At 45.6% G+C, this 20,830-nt stretch overlaps 1 protein-coding gene across 1 annotated transcript in view; it reads left to right on the forward strand.

The window, feature by feature from the left end:
• Positions 1-347: 347 nt before the first annotated feature.
• The window catches only part of LOC119172946 (uncharacterized), a 48,797-nt gene continuing 28,314 nt past the window's right edge, over positions 348-20,830 (forward strand). The window contains exons 1-5 of the mRNA XM_075893204.1: positions 348-990; positions 3,228-3,463; positions 6,091-6,217; positions 7,339-7,508; positions 18,222-18,387. Coding sequence (XP_075749319.1) covers positions 573-990; positions 3,228-3,463; positions 6,091-6,217; positions 7,339-7,508; positions 18,222-18,387 — 1,117 coding nt within the window. The 5' untranslated portion in view covers positions 348-572. The remainder of the gene's footprint in view (positions 991-3,227; positions 3,464-6,090; positions 6,218-7,338; positions 7,509-18,221; positions 18,388-20,830) is intronic.

Genomic DNA, 20,830 nt, shown 5'->3' on the forward strand with positions numbered 1-20,830 from the left:
CTGTTATCACGAAAAAAATGAAAAGCACAGCCATGATACCGAACATTAAAAATTTGCGTTGAAAATCCGAATGTATAGATGATGAGCAGAGTGGCCCCGCGCACTCCACTGAGGCCCGTATTCACAAACCATCATTGGCCTTACCTCACGTTTTCCTCAAGTTCCTGTACTCTCTACGTGTGTTATGAGGGCACAGAAATGATAACAGGGTTCATGCATACGGGCGTACTTTGTTCATCGAGCGCAACAAAGGCTTAATTCAAATCGATATAAAAAAACGCGAGATAACGTTGAGGTAAGGTTCAGGTTGTTTTGTGAATGCGGCCCCGCCGCGGTGGTCTAGTGGCTAAGGTACTCGGCTGCTGACCCGCCGGTCGCGGGATCGAATCCCGGCTGCGGCGGCTGCATTTCCGATGGAGGCGGAAATGTTGTAGGCCCGTGTGCCCAGCTTTGGTTGCACGTTAAAGAACCCCAGATGGTCGAAATTTCCGAATCCCTCCACTACGGCATCTCTCATAGTCATATAGTGGCTTCGGGACGTTAAACCCCACAAATCAAATCATGGTTTGCGAATGCGGGCCCGAGTCTCACGAGTGCGTCACGTGCAGGTTCGCCACTCGCTGGGCTGCTACGACGAGATCCGCGAGGTGGAGGACCGCCAGGTTCGCCACTGCAACTGGGTGCGCTTCGTGCGGGTCGCCAAGCGGCTGTCGCCTCGCGTCAACCTGGTGGCCGCTCGCACCTCGCCGCAGCAGAGGCAGGCGCCCGTGCTGTACCGCGTGCTGAGGCCCGTGCAGCCGAACACCGAACTGGTGGCCTACTTCGACGACTCCGCCGAACAGGTGCACCGAATCCTCACCACCTCGACGCCCAAGGCGGCCGTCGGACTGGAACGCCGCCTACTTCAGAGAACGCTGCAAGGTTACACGGTTCAGAAGCACTTTTTTGTTGACCTCATAGTGTTGCTCAATGGGCATTTCATTCTATATTAACCTTCATTGGAGAAAGAGAGGTGACGCATTACTGAGATAAATTGTACTTCTCATGGAAGCAGCGTCTGAGCGCCAACTCTTCGGCTCTGTTCACTGCCCAGAGTTGGTTGGCGTTGCAATAAGAACGTTAGGCGATACTCGCGCATCATGTACAGTAAGTGTGTGCACATTTCTCAAAGAGAAAAAAAAAGAAGAAGAGAGAAAGTAAAGTAAGTTGTTTAAGGTATGGCATATAGATACGTCGCTTCCGCATTATGCTCATGATCTCTGTGGGTGAAAAGGGACGAGGAAATCTGTCTTCGAGCGATTGCGAAGGCTCTCATCCTTACAAATACAAAAATTCTGAAAAGAAAATGTAGGATTAGTTTTGCAGTGTTCACAGCCATATGTATTGCACGTAAATTCAATGCGATCTAGAAGTGAACCCGCGTCACCCTATATTACGCCATGCATGTTTATAAATGCTGGATAGCTCGGATTTAGCGCAGGATGCGGGGACAACGCCGGAGTGAAGGAACAGCGTTAAATTACTCGTGATAAAGCTGGCATCTAGAATCGCTAGCGTCACGCTCTTTGCTGCCCATCAATAAAAGACTCCATGATAATCGTATCGTACCATTACGAAAGAAATGTGGTGCATGAAGCTATCTATGCATGGCATGTTGCGCACGCTACACAAAATCCGTTTCCTAAATATTTCTACTGAACCACTAAAAACTTAATGTGCAGTATAAGTAGCCAGCGTTATAAATTGTGGCGGATTTTCAGTTGTGGATATCAGGATAAGCGAATGCATGACAGACTAATCACCGTATCATGTAGCTTTTCGCGGAGGTCGCGCACAGCATTGTGTTCTAAATTAACATTTTATCGCGAGTCCTACATGCACTCATCATGGACAGAAATTAAGGTGCAGAAGCGCGAACGCGTAACCACGTTTGGATAATACAATATTGAACAAATGGCAATTGACTATTTCACTAAATAAACTGTGGCATGTTTGCGAGAATATGTACTTATGCATTTTCAAGTATTTGGATGAATTATTTGCAGCAAACACGATGAAGAGGCAGAGAGACAAACTATGTGTAGGTTTATATTAAAATGCAGTAATTCTGTATTATTATATATATTTTTTCTTTTGCCAGGTATATTTACTGTCTATGTACCTATTTGTCACATTTTGGCTTGGACCTTACGTGTCTGTAGTATTGGACAAAAAATAAATTAAAAAATCACCGAAGGTACGCTAGAAACCCAGAATGGAATTACGGCACAGGGACAAAAGTGGGAGCATTCAATAAAGTCTTATATTTTCATGGAATCGGTAAGTTTTCTTTTTTTCCAGATATTGAATGGACACTAAAAATAAACAAAAGATATTTTTTATTCGTATTAGTAAGTATACATCGAAATGGCCACTTTTCCTGCGAGAAGGTGCTTGGTATAGAAGCGAGAAAACGCGCAAGATCAAAAGCATCTGGCGATGCCGCCTTTTTCTTGCACTATATCCTGTGGTTTCGTATAGTAGATTTTGATGATTAAAAAAACGGTACTACAGTTACTTCGAAAGGCGAAGTCAGGGCTCATGTACTTTGCTCACGTAGATTTTGACGGTGTCTGCTAGGGCCTACGTAATGATTTGTCGCAAAAAAAATATTTGTGGTGTGTTCTGAGGGACACAAGCCATCAACGAATAGAAATTTTACTTACGAGTATTAAGTTCAAGAAAATTTTGCTAAACCAATGTGGTGAAAATCGCAAAATCACCTTGACATTATTGACGTCATTTTCGGCATGAAATTCAAACGTGAGATTGATTGATGATTGATTGATTTGTGGGGTTTAACGTCCCAAAACCACCATATGATTATGAGAGACGCCGTAGTGGAGGGCTCCGCAGATTTTGACCACCTGGGGTTCTTTAACGTGCATCCAAATCTGAGTACACGGGCCTACAACATTTCCGCCTCCATCGGAAATGCAGCCGCCACATCCGGGATTCGAACCCGCGACCTGCGGGTCAGCAGCCGAGTACCTTAGCCACTAGACCACCATGGCGGGGTGTGAGAGTCCGACCTTAGTTTCTTCCTTTGGCAATTAACGTATAGTGGTGAAATTAATGACGATAGAGTCCTGAGAGAATCATCAATCGTTCTAAAGTGGTTCATTGTCCATTTTAACGATAGCCCTTGCAAGAAAGCTTTCTGACTCACACGTTCAGTCCTCACGCAGACTACCCGCTGGACCTGTCTCAGAGCCTGCTGTCACCGTCAACGTCGACTTCGGCGTCATCAGCGTCTTCGAGCTCGTGTCGCGCGTCGTCGTCGACGTCGTCGTCGTCTTCAGGCATTCTACGAACGCCGGCCTCCGTCTCCTGTACGTCCACCTGCTCTTCTTCGTCACCGTCTACGTCGGAGGCGAATAACGAGAACATTCAGGTACTACATATACGGGACGGCCGCGGCGCTGCTTCGAAATATCTTGACTACCAATGATAAATGTGTCACGCACCTGATGGACTCATCCGTTTGCCCTTTCAAGTATACAAGGTGACTTGGAAGTTCCCGCGTTTTCGAAGAGTAATTTACAAAGACTGCCAAAAGCCCTCCTCAGCGTCCTCCCTTAGCAACAGATAGCTCTTTACCAGCAGCTAACGCCAAAGATATGTTGTACCGCATTCACATGTTATCTCATCCTTTGCTGAACCAAGACACGTTTGTTTTCTATGATTGTTCTTTTCTTAGCGCTCTCCCCACCCCCTTTTTTTTCTACAAAACTCAAATAAACCAATGAGAAGTATGCCATCATATATTTGGCTTCGAAAGAAATACGTGTTCGCGCAAGCAGTGAAACAAAGATGCGCAAAAAAAGAAGAAAAAAAGAGGAAGGTTTTTCTTTCCCACAAACTTTGTCTTGCTGTTCGTGCTAACACGTAATGCGCACAAGTCAACCGACTTAAAGGGATACTGAACAAGAATTGGAAAAACTGGTGAAACTTCGAATTGCGACTGGAAAGCTGGCCCTGTTTCGATAAATACAGTTTATTTCCCGTATATTCAGACAGTTGGTTGTATTTTTGATGGATTGTCAGCGCGCGGCGGTTGCTCGCGAGCGCGAGCCATGACGTCACACTCACAGAGGAGCATGCTGCAAGATGCATTGGTTCATGTACTCCTCTTTCTTTTCTCCGCCTCTACTTTCATCATATCTTTTTCCTTCCACAAATGCGCTGGTGCTTTGTCCCCGCCGGATGCATAGTTCGCCGCTGTTGCTGTTCATGCCGCTTTTGGGAACCGAAGTGGGAGTTGAGCGAGTCAAGAGATGTGGGCGACGGCCCGTCTCGCTTGTGTGTGACGTCACCAAACGTCACCTTCTCTAATTCACGGCACAGCCGCTGGAAGCGGCAGTTCATGAAAAAAACACATTAAATTGTTATTTTACCTGTACTTTCTGCTTGGGAGGTTGTCTCTATCAATTTGAGGATCTAATCTTTCAATTTGGCTGATAATCTTGTCGGCAAAATTTTTGTTCAGTATCTCTTTTACGAGCAACAAAGTTTACTGAACTATGCTTGATTTCAATTGAAAAGGGCGTGTCGTTGATAAGGCACAGAGGACAGGGTACAGGAGAGGATGAAGGATCTATTGAGTTCCCCGTAGACTCGCGTGGTCGATGTAAACGACTCTTCCAATCTGAATGCTTCCTTCCGTGTGTGTGCTTTATTTATTAGCTTCCCTTTTCACCTCCCAATGTAATGTATGCTTATGCAAACATCTAAGCACAATGTTTGGCAGGACAAAAAAGTGCAGACAAGACGGTTATCCATACTTATGCGAAGAACGGTTATGGCAGCCACTTAGCCGTGCGTGGAGCTGTGGTTTCTAGCCAAATTAGCTGTCTGCACAAATTATTGTCAACTATGGTTACGACATGAGTAAACGAGAAACGACTGAATGCAACTCTGTATATCAGCCAACAAGGCTAAAAACGCATAAGCGAACCACCGTACTGTTACTGGAAAAAGTAATGTCTTTTCTGGTCGATCAGGTTCATAAGCTACCTTACAGAAGATTGTGATCATGCCTATGTTCAAGTTTGTGCTGGTTTGTTTATGGAGATCATACGCATGTCCCAGTGGTGTGTTTTTTTATATCACATGTATATTGTATGTTTGGTAACAAACGAAAAAAATGGTAGTGTCACCCACTACAGGAAGACCACACTACAGTCTGCGAGAACAAAAGAAACGAGCTCCTAGAACAAGAACCCAATATGGAAAACAAAGTATTGCTTACCAGGTACCTCAGGTTTTAAATACCCTTGCAGATCAATTGAACTTCAGGGCTAGTAGTGCGACTTTCAAGAAACAAATAAAGAACTTATTCATAACCACCGGTCTACACTATCGAAACTACGTAATGGAGTCTCATGCCTCTGCAAATGCTTAAATTGTTCATAAACTTCTATGTCAATTATACGAGTGTATACAGCGGAATTCATTGTATCCGCATGCATTTTGTGTATGTTTTTGAGTTGTTTCATTGATATTGCTTAGTTGTGAATTTTAACGAGAGTGACCTCTAATTCTTAAAATGTGTTATGTAAACTTCTTATGCTATTTATGTTTGAATTTTGTGTTTACAATTTCAGGCTGCTTGAAACCAATGTATTGAATATATATATTGTTTAAGCTTTGCACTGTCACGGACTGCGGAGGGACAAGGGCCTTTGTCAGGCTGTTCGCCTTTAGCCCTTTGCCCCTGCAGTGAGCTCTGTATCCGGCTTACTGTAAATAAAAATACTACTACTACTACTACTACCCTTGATACAGTATTGTTGGTATACTCATCTGATTCGTGCCTAGGTGCGTAAATAGGTGATGACCAACTAGCCTAAACTAAATCTTTGCCATTATTGGTTTGCGGCAACAAAACAAAATGCTGTAAAGGAACAGATGGTGCTTCTTATGAAAAACAGCACTTGAGTCAGCATGATTGTTAAACTTGTTCATGATGAAATAAGGTGACGTTATTAGGTGTGCATCACATCTTGTTATCCTCGTTATTTCACTGACTGCCGCATTTGTGTGTGGCAGCCTAACCAGGCCCCGCGGAAAAGCAAGGAGAAGAAGAGGCGGCAGAAGTGCATTCTCAGCTGCGAGTTCTGCACGAAGACCTTCGACCGGCCGTCTCTGCTCAGGCGACACATGAGGACGCACACCGGTAATTATTTCCTCAGCGAGAGAGAAAGAAAGAGTGCTTAGTTTTCTGAAACTACAAAGAGGCCCTCGTTGCAATGAGCGCTGGAGTGCTTGGCTTGCAGTTTTTGATGTTTGTGTCATCCGCCGGACGCTGGTGTTTCCTTAGCACTCGATAAACAAATCGAGTAAGTAAAAGATAACCTTGGCGTCCAGCTAGGCAATGCCGGATTCATTCTCTTAATTTTTAATTATACAGGTCTGCTCAGGTGCCATATCCTTTATGCTCTTCCTGTCAAGAGCCTGAAAAAATCAATAACTTTTCATATTCCTGCAGTCGTTTCAATAACCATAAAAAAGCGTTTCGAAATTTTACTCCAAAATTTAAAAATTACGCTATATACTTTTCTCTGGGGCCTCATCTATGAACCACAGCAATAGGAACGTCTGCATTTCCATCTGCCTAATTCTAACCGACAAGAAGAATTAGTTGAGGGAATTTCCCAATCAAAATGTATTACTTTTGAATTCAAGCCAATTGAATTGTACTCATTATAGTTATATATCTTTATATTCAATAGACGACTGGTCAATTCAGTTTTATTTCCTAAATTTAAAAATTTTCACTTGTATTAACAGTCTGTTTGATGACCAATGCCCTGTAGTGGGTACGAGCTAAAGCTAAATGCTCAAGCAAGCAATGCATAATGAACCATGTGCATTTTCCTCTTTCTTTTAAAGTTGCATTCGAAGTCACTCATTTGTGCAAATAAATCAAACACAATATTGAGTATTCTGTATGCTTACTCCGATTTCAGTGTCTGTACAATCGCACACGGTTGCCAGAAATAAAAAGTGCGGCTCCAAAAGAACTTCTTTTTTACTATTTTCGCTCAGAAACAGGGTGATGTAAAAACTTGAAAGCATGGTCGGCCCGTTGCCTCTCCTAATAGAAAACTCGCTAAGTGATTGTCATATTTATTTATTTATTTATTTATTTATTTATTTATTTATTTATTTATTTATTTATTTATTTATTTATTTATCTACATTCTGGGGGTTCCTGCGACTAGTAATCTGTCATTTCCCCTTGCTTGCTGTAATCTATCTGCATTCGCTTATTACCGAAACCAACGATTCCCGCAGGCGAGAAACCCCATGCGTGCGACGTGTGCGGCAAGGCGTTCAGCACCTCCAGCTCCCTGAACACGCACCGTCGCATCCACTCGGGAGAAAAGCCGCACCAGTGTCCCGTCTGCGGAAAGCGGTTCACGGCATCCTCGAATCTCTACTACCACCGCATGACGCACTCAAAGGTGAGCGCTCTCTACGCACACACTGTCCGCGCTGCGACATATCTCGGTAGAGAACTGCGCGGATATCACGGAAAGGAAGCTCCTTCCTCCCGGCCCGCGAAATCTTCATCCTGGTGCAATATACCACCTTTTGACTGACACTCATTATCTTCATTCATAGCGAGGGTCTCCTTCTGGCAGAATTAATGCATTCAAATAGTATGTGCAGGATTATTGTTCAGCTGCCAGCTAGTAATTAGATCACAGGCTACACGTGACGCCAACAGGCAAAAGAAGGAGTGTTCAACATTTGCCATAATGGCTACGGCACTGACTGACGCTCCCACGTTTAAATGTGCACATACACCCTGTAAAGTATAGCCAACGTTTTTAGATAGCGAAGTATCTAAAGTATCTAAAAACGTTGAGTATAGCGGGGGACGACCGCCGCTGTAGCTCAGTTGGTAGAACACAGGAAGGCAGGTTTGGTACCTGCCCACAGAAAGTTCTCTCTTCGTCCACCTTTCTTTCTTTACAATTAACGATGCAACAATTTAATTCCATCCAGTACGCTTTCTCCGACATCATTGCCTGTTTGTTCTCCCTAATATTGTGTCCAAAAAAGAAAGCGACCCCTTTAGTTTACACTTCTAACACTTCTTCATGTCGGTCACTACCATGTGAGCTCCTGAAGTTGACTTGAACTATTGACATGAGTTCGTGTTCTGCTTTCTTCTCACTAACTTCTCAATATCCAACTCTTAGTTTTCGCTGCTCTTTTTCTTTGGCTTACCCACTATTCTCTCTCTTCACTCCTCCCACTTGTTTGTTGTGTAGCCAATAAAGAACGTGCTTGGTTTGCTCCCTTGCCTTTCCTCGTCGTTTTTCTGCGACCATGCAAAGGGCCTTCTGGAGTCTTTTTCGCGCTGATTCTTACAAAGTTCATCAGATGCAACTCGCTCACCTTCACAAATTCAAGTCGGTCACGCTTCTTAGTGGCGATTGCATTGCGAGTGGCTTCCTTGATTTAGGAAGCATTGTTTCTAAGAAGCGTTTGCACTTCAGCTCTATAGCTTCCTGGTACAAAGGCATGACTGCCAGTTCCCGTTCGTAAAGAAACCTATTGCGCCTTGGAGACCCTGCAAAAAACATTCCCTGTTGGTCAGACGGAGAATGTTCGAAATGACCTCAGCACGATCTTCAGACGTGCGAGCTCTAGCGAGTGCGCAAATATCTCTTTTTTTTCATCCTGGAGACAGAGGTGTCACGGAGGCGTCACAGTCACGCTCACTTTGTAATAAAAGCAAAAAGCTGAGAACACCTCTGAAAGTATTCAATTTAGCATTCGTCATGCACGCAGTCATACAAATAGGTGGTGGTTGTGGTTAGAAGAAGAGAAAAGGCACCTAATTTCTGCAACCCGGTCGGGAGCACAGCGCAGTGCCTATACAAATACAGGGAGGTACATAGAGGTTTGTTGAACCCGCACCCCATCCTCCTCTAAAGTCGCGGTTAAAATAGTGACTTTGGTTGTGCCCAGCGTGACGTACCCTTCAGTCCCTCTTTTTCCCTGAGCGAAGATGTGTTGAAAATTGCCAGAGATCTGCAGGTGCATGTCAGGCTGGACTCGCCCCTCCCGCATCTTGCACAGCGTGAAACTGCCTGTCCCGTCTTGACCGGCGGTGCTAATGGCTGTCTATGCAGGGGGGGGGGGGGGGGGTAAGAGAGTCCCAGAAAGCAGGAAGCAGGGAAGTCTGTCGCTACTAGGAAAGCTGACACGGCTGCTTCAGGTCCCACTTTCTTTGTAAAAACTCTTTCTCTTCTTTTTACTCTGTCTCACTTTTGTACTCTCCCTTCCATTCCCCCTGCGTAGGGTAGCAAACCGGGAATGTGCTTGGTTAACCTCTCTGCCTTCTTTGTTGTTGTTCTTCTCCTCCGCCATTATGCGTAAAGTGCGGCGAAAGCGTCTTTTTCTGGCTTGAAATCCTGCCGACTGCGTCAATAAATTTCGTGCGAAGCTGCTAGAATTTCAGACCGGTTCTTTTCGGTGAAAGGAACACCGGACTCGGGCTTCGCGATGGACACCACCGCCGACGTCGAGAAGTTTCTGTACGTTTCTTTTTTTTTTTCTGCCAACCATTGGGCCCTCTTCTAATCTTTCCATTGATCGGATGGAATGCTGCCATTCTACAGCTTCAAATGTTATCCCGCTTTTTTTCCAACACCATCTCCAGGTTCACCCCTCCGATTAGCATATCTGTGTTCCGTGGAGGCTTCCTGCCGTTTCACTGTGGCTCTTTTAAACTTCCTCAGCCCAGCAGCTCTTGTGTTTTTGTCTCCTTTTCCCGGTCGAATTGACGCGTTATTATTTGTGTTTATCCATGCTGTTTTAGTATCCTCAGTGCTAACTTTCTCAATATGTTTAGTTGCTATTTGTTTTTTTTATTTGCCTTTCTCAATAAACGCTACCTTGTGGTTGATCATCATGCCTCCTCGCTACTTTCATTTCTCTTCCAAAACACAGCTTGATACGTTAGTCATCACCGCCTCGGCTTTTAGAGCCAGTATTCATCTGTGTTCATCACCCTTAGTCACATGGTTATCATCTCTTCAGTGATGGAAGTGGGGACCGGGGGCTGCGTGCATCAACCCAGAAAGCCAGCGAATTCAGTTTTCTTAAATGAGGGACAAATGCCAGATGAATTCAATGCTGCTTTATTGTTGCATGGTGCTCTTCAAATGATATACTTAAGTTGGGTTCGTGCTTTATGCGAACAGTCCGTGCTCCTCGATGTATATCGTTCCTCTTTCGCGAAGCACATTCTCAGCCACCTTTCATTGCTGGAGAATGTACACTCGTGAATGTTGGCACACTTCATGCGCAAGTTCAGTTATAGGCCGGGGCTAAAGCCCATCGCTGCCTCCTCTGGCCACCGCAACATTGCCTCTTGAGTGTAGTGTGAACTTCGCATTTCTTCGCATCCGTTCGATATATGGATGGATAAATAGGTACAACTGAACACGTAGCGCTAAAATTATTCTACACAGGACAAGGGAAGAGACGAAGGGGATCGCTTACTTGCAACAAGATTTATTTTGAAGAGCGTACACATATGAACTCCCGAAATGCGAAAAACTACCAAAACAATCAAGAAGCCCACAACTGCCATGCGCGAAAATCTTACATTTTATACTTACTAAATCTTGCATTCTATACTGCGTAATCAGTTATGCATTACCAACACACCCAATTTTGTACTCTTGTAAGGGTATACTTTATTGGGTCCTTCTCCTATGTCGGAACAGAAAAACGTGGGCGGAAAAAATCTGGGACGTGCAGCTGTTTCGAAAAGGACTGGTGTGGGACTTTGGATGCTGCATAAAAAGTCGGCACAGACTCGCAAAATGTGGGATGGCTGACAACCCTATATACGTAGCCTACCATAGCTCCGATGTGACATCAATGCGTAATATATCGTCGACTGTAGCCTTCTTATACCTGTCATCTTATCTATACCCTTCACGCTTTCGAGTACTGTTACAAACGACCTTTCACGCATATCCATCACACTTTTGTCCAAGTTCAGCAGTGTCATTTGCTCTGCACCCCGTCTTTTCTTGGTTTTTCTCTCTGGCTTAAGCGGAACCTGTTCGTGCCCTCTTGAAGGTTGATTGATTGATATGTGGGGTTTAACGTCCCAAAACCACTATATGATTATGAGAGACGCCGTAGTGGAGGGCTCCGGAAATTTAGACCACCTGGGGTTCTTTCACGTGCGCCTCTTGAAGGTCACGCGGCCATTCGTGAAATTTACTTAGGAATTTTTTTCAAAAATTTCCCTCGTGTTAAGGAGTGGGCAAACTATATAAATAAGAACGATTTCTCAATAAGACAAAACTCGGTCAATACAAGTTAAACTGAAATAGTTTGAGCATTGTGCATGGCGATTATCGCACGTCTAGTACTAAAAACAGAGGCACATAAGTGGTGCCAAAGTGTCAGTCAGCAGAAAGCAGCTTTATTTCACAAGTGAAGTATGCAAATATTGAGTAATCGTTGAGCCCAGCATATCCGAACCAGTGTGAAAATTATCAACAGTCACGAGCAGGCCTCGACGTGCTTGGCTCAATCACGTCTGTTACGATGGCGCACACATTTTCTTAGATAACTTGAATAACACTAAAGAAGTTCAGGAGAATCGATGCAGGCATGGAGCGATGAGAAATAGTTTAACAGGGAATGCAATGCCTGTGAAAACAATGTTCCGGCAACTTGATTTTGTTTCGTCAAGCAGCAGTATTGCCTCGACGAAGAAAGAGTCCATTAGTCAAAATAAAATAAAAAACTAACGTTTCATAACTTGCTACATGCATTTTGGCGAACAGGAAGGAGCCTGTCATTGCTTCATATCATATGAGCTACATGCCAATAAAATATGAATAAACTGTGTAGCCAAACCAACACGCATTCAAGCCTTTCATTAAACGTTGTTTACTGGTGACAGGCAGACTGTCACCATGACGAAGTAGTCCTGTGCAATTGCGCATTTAGCACGATGGAGTCATGTTTACAGACAACTGGGTTCATTCATGTACTCACGCAAAAACGAATACATCGTCAGAAGAGAAAGAGTGAGAGAGGAAAGGCCGGGAGGTTAACCAAATATTGGCATCTGGTTTGCTACCCAGCGCTGGCGGGGAAGTAGGGGCAAGAAAGAGGGGGGTAGATAGAGGGGAAAAAATGCACGCGCACTCATGTGAAAACGAAAACACACTCAGGAAGGGCGTCCTAGCTACAACCGGTCAGTAAGGCCGGTCGATCGCAAAAAGCGTAGTAGCGCTTTCAGGGCCCTCTTCTGTGAAGTCGCATCCTGACGATACTGCAGAATTCCCTGCTCCGACAGAGGTTGATCATCTAATTTGTTGAGTTCCTTGCGAATGCATAGTCGTTGTTTACTATACGCTAGGCAGTCACAAAGAATATGTTGGATTGTTTTCTCTTTGCCACAGTGGCCAAAGGCTGCGGTGTCGGCCATCCCAATGCGGAAAGCGTAGGCGTTGGTAAACGCAACGCCCAACCACAGCCTACATAACAGGGTCTAGTCTGCTCGGCAAAGCCTCGACGGGACTTGAAGACTTAGCGTAGGGCCAAGCGAGTACAGTCGGGCATGCTTGAAGTGTGGCTGATTCCATTGCGATGTGGTTTGCTGGCGAGCAAGCCTGCGGAGCTTTCGTGCAGCATCTGTCCTAGAAAGTGGTAGTCGTAGTTTATGATCTTCTGTGTGGGCTGAGCGGGCAGCTTGATCGGCCCGTTCATTGCCGATGATTCCGCAGTGACTGGGCAACCACTGAAATGTAATTTGGTGCCCTTTCTCAGTCAGGTGGTGTACAACCTCTGCTATCTCTAGTACCAGCTGCTCATGTGGTCCACGGCGTAAGGCTGATAGTAGAGACTGCAGTGCCGCCTTCGAGTCGCAGAATATAGTCCACTTGCGTGTAGGTTGATCAACTACAAAATTGCAATGCGGCACGAAGTGCTGCCAATTCTGCTGCCGTTGATGTTGTTGCGTGAGATGTCTTGAATTTAATTGTCGTGGCCAACCTTGGTATCACTACTGCTCCTGTAGAGCTGTCCGGCTGAACCGATCCGTCAGTGTATATATGTGTGGAGTCTTGGTATTTCTGATACAAGAGAAGTAGTGTGAGCTGTTTAAGAGCCGATGACGACAAATTGGCCTTTTTCTGGACGCCAGGTATGTTAATATTAATCATTGGTTGAGCGAGGCACCATGGCGGAGTCACAGGTCTAGCGGCAGGAGAGAACGAAGTTGGGATTGTCAGAAAATGCACCCTATTGCTTGTGCCCACGCGTTGTCGTTAGGAAGGCTGGGGAGCTATTATCTCGGAGCTCTATTCGTGGACATGCCCGATTCAGCCTTTCCTGATTGGCTGGAGCGTGCCGCGCCTGTTTCCAGTCTTTCTTCCGCAACATCATTGAGATACCACAAAGCTTTCACGACTCTCGACAAAAATAAGAAAGACGGAACACGTTTCGCCACAACGAATGCTGGCCCCAGTGATCCGCTTTTAGACGCAGATCTCTGAGGCCGTGCATAGACTCTGATGACATTAGCCCATGAATATGGTTTAAAGCGGCAGCGCACCTGCCGCACCTGAAAAGTATGTACGCATTCCCTGCATTGCTCTTCAAACATCTCAGCACGTTCATACGCAGCTGCAGACTTGTCAAGTTTCTTTAAGTGTCCTGTTACTCTCCATTTTGTCCACTTCGTTTCTTTTTAAGCTGGGAGTGTGCTGGCGGGTTCGGTGCACCGACGTGGTCAAGCGTGCCATGGCGTCATGACTCACCGTTTTTTTTTTCCTAACGAAACGTGCTTCGGCGAATTCACGGGAATCGTAGAGTTCATATATAGACGAATCTGCATATTGACTCTATGGCGAGAATAGCTCCCCTGAAGCACCTTCGTGGAAGCTTAAAGGAGCACTGACGTCAAATTTTTTCGTGCCAAGATCTTTGCGTCAGCGAGTAGCTGTAGACCCCGTAGCAGCGATTCGCGACCTAAAACGCAACTGAGGGATAAATAACTATCACTTTTATTGATTTATATCTCTGGTATCTAGCACTATTCAAAACAGCCAACAATCCCACCCTTTTTAGCGCTTTCCTGGAGTGGAGAAGTTCACAAAATAAGAAAAACAAAAAGGCAAATGAATAAAAAACTAGTTCTTAACAGTTCAGCCAAATTTCTTAATTTTTTAAAATAAAAACTCTTGAAAGACAATAAATGCGAACGTCCACATCAACCTGAGTTCATTCAACCTTATATATATACGACATGCCCGGCAACAATTACAAGCGCTGCGCACGTTTCTTTAAGCCGAAACAGGCACTCAGTTTTTAGGGTCTTCCCGGGCGTTGCTTCGCTGAAAAGAACCGGTCCGAACTCTAGCACATTCGCACAAAGTTTACTATCCCCCCCCACCCCCCCCCCCACCCCCCCCCACCCCCCCAAAAAATGTGGCTGCACCTCTCACTTGCTGCATGTATATACAACGATCGCGGCGAGCACAGTCGTCGATAATTGATAATCTGATCGCCGGTGAGACACGTCGTCCTTTGTACGTACATGCGTGATTGATGTTATCACTGGGGCTCACATTAGTTCCAGAATGAATTAAACTGTATGGTCGCACCATTCATGCACGTTCAAAACATTCAAAAACAGCCACGAAAATTTTCACATGCATTCCAACTCGGCCTGCGCTGTGTGGGGTAACACGTGCAACAGTTTTTGTGCGTGAAACCCGGTCATATAAAAGTACGTCCGTCTGTGTGACCGTCCGTGCGTCCATCCCTGCGTCCGTCCATGCGTCCATTCGTCCGTGCAGCCATCCATGCGTCCGTTCATGCATCTGTCTGTGTGTCCGTTCATCCATCTAGTCAACACTCCAAGTACCACCATCTCGCATCTTTTCATCATATATTCCCCATATATAAGCACCGCCATCCAGCGTACATTCCAAGGACTGAACGAGAGGAGGCACACGCACACTTTCTTACGGCTTGCGCTTCGTGTATACTTCCCACCTTTAACCACCTCGAGTTCATGGTATATACTAGTTCACTGTATTCATGGCACTGCGGCCCAACGCTCGCTAAACCTTTCTAAAACCAAGGAGGTTACGCCCAGCGAGTATAACGTAATAGCCATTTCTTGTCAGATAGTGCTCAATAATATGCCAATGGCTGCTAATGGGGAATGAGAGACAGGAGAATTCCGCTTTTAGTTAACGCGCACGCTGCGAATTTTTTATTGTTCAACAACGCACAGGAGAAATGTCCCACAGGCACCACCTTGCATGTCAAAGCGTAAAGACTGGTTACGCACTACTACCAGGGACGTACGGGTGCCACTTTAAAAAGCTTCGCCCCTAAAAAGCGCGCGTAGCAGTGCAGTCTGTGTGCAAAAGTGACAGTTCTGCGTTTCACTGACAATTGTCGGACATAAAGTGTCAACAGAAAAAATAGCACTATGTAGATTCAGGCGCTTTATGCAGGATCGGCCAAGTTTCACGAAACTCGGGATATTCCCGAGCTCTGGCGACACCCCCTTATGAACGAGCCAACAGGACGAAAAAGTCAAATTCACCCTCAGCACGCTGCGTTTCATTGGTTGCGATGAAACCAGCCATCGCGTCAAGGATGTTCAACAAAGTTGAGGGGTGTTTTCAAACCAGAGGCATCTTTTTTCATTTGGTTGTCGTTCCATTGAGTGCAGATGTGCACCCATGTGCGCGCGTGTGCTGCCGAATGTGCTCTGTTTATCTCTCTTCCCTCTATGCTCTCTATCTTTCATCTCCCCCATCCTCCTCGCATGCACAGGGTAGCAAACCGGCTGCCTATAGGCTGGTTAACCTCCCTGCTGTTCTTTTCCTCCTCTTTTCCTTCCTTCCATGCAATAAATGTGTCGAAAACGTTTCGTGATGATATTTTTTAGAGACAGGGGTGTTAAGATTTATTTTGTAGCTTTTATTACTTGCACTAAGTCTGTTTTTAAAAAATCAGCGCGGTGGCCTCTGAGATCTGTACTGGCCGAGCGTCTTACAACATCGCGACCGCAGCTAAGTCTGAGGCCACGTGTCGGTCTGTACATTCTAGCGAGGCCACGCGTGAGCTGCTGGGCCGGTGCGCGTCGTCTTTGTTGTCATCACCTGCTAGCATCCAAGCACGTGCGGCCGGCTAATTGGCTGTTTGGCTGAACGGTATACTTCACTAGTTAGGACAGGACATGCTATGACCAAGCTAATAACGCCAAGTCACGCATGGTATGGCCCAGATATGGCCCAGAGCCTCGTGCTGATGAAGCCATGTAAAGCTATAACTGACCTAACTAGTGCATGCTGGTTGAGGAGTTAACTAAACTATGCTAATTAATACGACGTTATTATGAACATTATAAGGAAAACCATGGTAACTAGTCCTTACTAATACAATGACAATTAGTATCCTGCTAATCAGGATGAAGTTAAAAGCTTCATACGGATAACTGCTCGGCTAATTTCACCCGGGATAATTGCATTTTATTCGAGGCCTTTTCAATAAAGACAACACAGCTAAGTGCAAAGGTCATTAAGCATCAGTTGATTAGTTCAATCAAACTTGAGACAGAGCTAATACGGTTTTCACTTCGAATCAAATCACGCACAAGAGTAGACGACTAACTTGAAAAGCTGCATGAAGTTAGGTTATCATAAGCTCCTCCATGGCTCCATCCTTGCACAAGTAGTGTGAGCTACCCAAATTATTTTGTATTCAAAGGAGCTGTCGCTTAGCGTTCATTGCATCAAACGCTTGACACTCGCACGAACACAGTGCCGAGTTGAACTCGGGCCTTCTCAGAACCAACGAGCTTGTGTATCTGAGTTCACGTGTCAATCAGTTTGATTGACAGACGCCCATGGCGGAGATCGGGTACGCCCACCACGTTTGCCCACCAAGGAACAGTACTCACGTCGTGCGGCACGATTAATCTATCAGGTATATCGAGCAGACTATGCACACACGCACGCAGAAGTAAAAGTGATATCTTCACGCGGCTATACGATGTTTCGCATTTAATTTCACCACGCTCACGACGTTTCCTATCACAGCCACGTTGCCGCCATGATGCAAGTGCCCCTGGTGGCCACTTGTCCCTATATTTATCTACAATATTTGATAGGAGCGAAACGAGTAGCTCAAAGATCAAGAGTGCTGCGTGCGCACCCTTGCTGCCTTCGAGATTAGAAATTTCTACCCGGCAGGCGTAACGAAAGAACCTGTCCGAATTGTTCGTCTTACGTGTCTGGTTGCCTGGGCTTCTCTGGCTTCATTGTGTTCGGCCCGGTGGGTTTTGGAATCAAGTACATAATTTTTTTCTCTTTTTTCTCCTTTCATATTGGAGGGGTACCTTATGGCGTGACTGCATGCTTTCTGTTTTTATCTTATTGGCAAGCGATTGTCACTTGGTTTTCATCGACCTTTTTTCATCATGTTCTGTTGTTTCAATGCGTGCCTACAAAAAGGCCCTGCGTTTGAAATAGTAAATCAGTTGGGAATACAGCGCTGTGCTTGTGTGTCTTTCCTAGATGTTCCGTCTTTTTTGCGCTGATAAATCAGTCTAAATAATCATGAACCAACTCGCCCAACTAACAGTTTTAGGACATACGCCCACGAACACGCCTGTGGGAGGCGCGTGTTGAATTGACAAAAAAGGTAACGTGGAAAATCACGCTGACGTCGCTGCACTGTTAAAATATTGACTGAGTGGTGACGCTGACGCGTTCACACGCGGTGTTTATTTCATAACCGCCGCAAATGTCCCGCATGCGTTCCCAACACCATACACGCGCGTTCTTGTAGCCATTTTTATCCATCACGCGCTCCGCACTGTCTTCATGCCATGACCACTGCAGAGCATGCTCGGAGCAAACTCAGCTGCCGAGAAGCTCGGGCCATCCTGCATCGCACCCCAGATCCATGTAAAGTTAAATATGCGCAAGTCACTAACAGGTTAACAGGAAGAACGAAAGTCGAGTGCCGGGACATCTGCTTGCTTTCGTTCGTGTACATGTTTTTGTTACCGTAAGTTATAACTGGCATAAGACCAAACGAACAGCGCGTTTAGGAAGGACGTGCATTGAATATAGTGCGTCGTGTTTTCGTGTACGCAGGAGAAGCCTCACAAGTGCCCCGTGTGTGCCAAGTCGTTTCCGACGCCGGGCGACCTGAAGACGCACGCGTACGTGCACAGTGGGTCCTGGCCCTTCCGCTGCCACCTCTGCGACCGCGGATTCAGCAAGCACACAAACCTCCGGAATCACCTGTTCCTACACACCGGTCAGTACATCCTCAACACACGCAACCAGCCGCGGCAGGATTGCGATCCCCTACCCTTTCAAGGCGATTACATGAGAGCTGGTAACCGCCTCGAAGGGGAAGGGGTTGCAATCTTGCTGTTCTATATCCGCAATTAATGACTGTTTTGCTCGCCGCGAGATGACGCCAAAAGAGGCTGTGGCTGCTCTCGCTCCCGCTTGAACGCGCTGCCAGCAGCCACCGGAGCACGCAGGCCACGCGTCACCGGGTTGCCCTTCGTAAAAATTGACACTGTACAATGACACAAACGTGCACGCACAAAGACAGTATGTGACCCGCATACACAAGCTAAAATATATAAATTTGAATCAATACAGTGAAAAGCTGTACGGTTCGTATCGAATGCCTAACGACGCGACACAACTCAGTCAGCTCTTTTGTATTGTGCTAAACTGTAAACCTAGGAATGTAATCGTGTAACATAAAAGAACGAAGCCACATCATATAAAGCCACAAATACAAATCCAATTACATCGCACCAATTTCGCACCGCGAAACGTGCTTCTTTCACCCTAAAAATTTCGTCAGCAGCTCTGTCGTACCCAAATGTACATGCAACCTATTTCCTCCTTACAATCAATGAGTGGAATAAATTGCCACCAGCGGTTTCAGAAAGTGTCGATTTGAAATCATTTTTTCGTGCCATCTGTCCGAAATATAGCGCCAATTCTTCCACAGTGCATGCGCTTTATTCTTGTACGCTTCTTAGTTGAACTGGTTGCCTGATTTCCAATCGGTCGCGCAGGTATACTATTACACGCCCGGGTGTACTTTTTTGCACTGATGCTGACCTTAATTGTACTACAAGTGGTGCTTGGTGCTTCAAGTTTCTTCTTTTTTTTTACGCACACGGAAAGACTTGCTGTGCACTACCTTCGAGCGGTTTTTGTATTGATTTGTTTGGCACGGCAATTTTTGCGATTGGGGACTGCATTCCAGGCTTCTTTCTGTGTGAAACAACGCTTATTTGCTAAATATTATCTCTATAGATGAATAATCTGCTCACTATTTTTCCACTTCATTCATGTCTATTGTACCGCCCAACCCTGCCCAGGTCTGTTATTCAGACAGGCAGTATTTTCCTATATAAGAAGTAATACACACATGCATGTGCAATCACACAAACATGCACACGCACAAACATCGACGCGCGCACAATCCCAACGCACACAAACACGCATGTACAGTGACACAAACGCACATAAACACACAGGCACGCATAGAGCTCAACTCTTGCGCGTGGAACAGTGCGAGCGACATCTGCAGTAGCAAAAACGACCCATCTGAGCATGCGCAGCGCTAGCGATGTGCTGCTTGCCTTGAAATACTGATACCTGCTTATCACCGCGTATGCAACGACCGCTTTGGACGTCCAAAGCGCTCTGAACGAATTAGCGAGGAAAAAAAAAACGAGCGAAAAAAAAAATGAAGCGAGCCGTTCACGCTGTGATATATCACGAAGCGAGAATAAGTTTAGAGTATAAAAGATGCCTATTCGGGAAATTGCTGGTTTCTTCTTTTCATTTCCTTCGGTTCTACTATAATGTTAACAGCTCTTCGACGGCCAAAGTGGTCATCGTGACCGTGGATATAAAGGTGAGTGGAAACTGCGAGGCGGGCACATCAGTGGCGCTGCGCATGCTCAGATGTGGCGTATTTGTGACTGCAGATGTTGCTCGTGCTGTTCCGCACGTGACGCTCCGTCGTTATAGACATGAGAGTTGAGCACTGTACACACGCACAAACGCTGAAACGCGCAGAAACACACACATATACAATGATTCAAGCATACGCACAAACACAAAAACACACATGTACAATGACACAAACACGCACGCATGATCAATCACACAAACACGCATGCACATAACGGACACGTGCACACACACACACACACGTATTTAGAATCACACAAACAAACGCACAGACACAAACACATGCGCAAAGACGCAATTGCATGCACAAAGAACTTACACATGCACAAACACACAAATTTCACACGCATGTGAAACAAACACACGCAGACACAAGCACGCACAAACACAAACGCACGCACAAACACATGCACACACAAACACACACGTGTTTGTGTTTGTGCGTACATACGCACGCACAAACACAAACACGCACGAAGACACGAACATGCACACGCAGAAAGACAAACATTTGCTCGCACAAACACCAAAGCACCACAAAGACGCGTAAAAGCACGCTTGAATGACAAGAGCACAAACACAAACACGAGCATATGTACAACGGCACAAACACGCACGCACAAATACAGACGCAAGCACGAAGCCAAATGCACATACGCATGAACCAACACTGATGCTCGCACTCATACGCAGACACGCAAGCACACGCATGTTCAGCGACACAAATATGCATGCCCAAACATCGACAC

The sequence above is a fragment of the Rhipicephalus microplus genome, chromosome 4 (assembly GCF_043290135.1).
Source record: "Rhipicephalus microplus isolate Deutch F79 chromosome 4, USDA_Rmic, whole genome shotgun sequence".
NCBI lineage: Eukaryota > Metazoa > Arthropoda > Arachnida > Ixodida > Ixodidae > Rhipicephalus > Rhipicephalus microplus.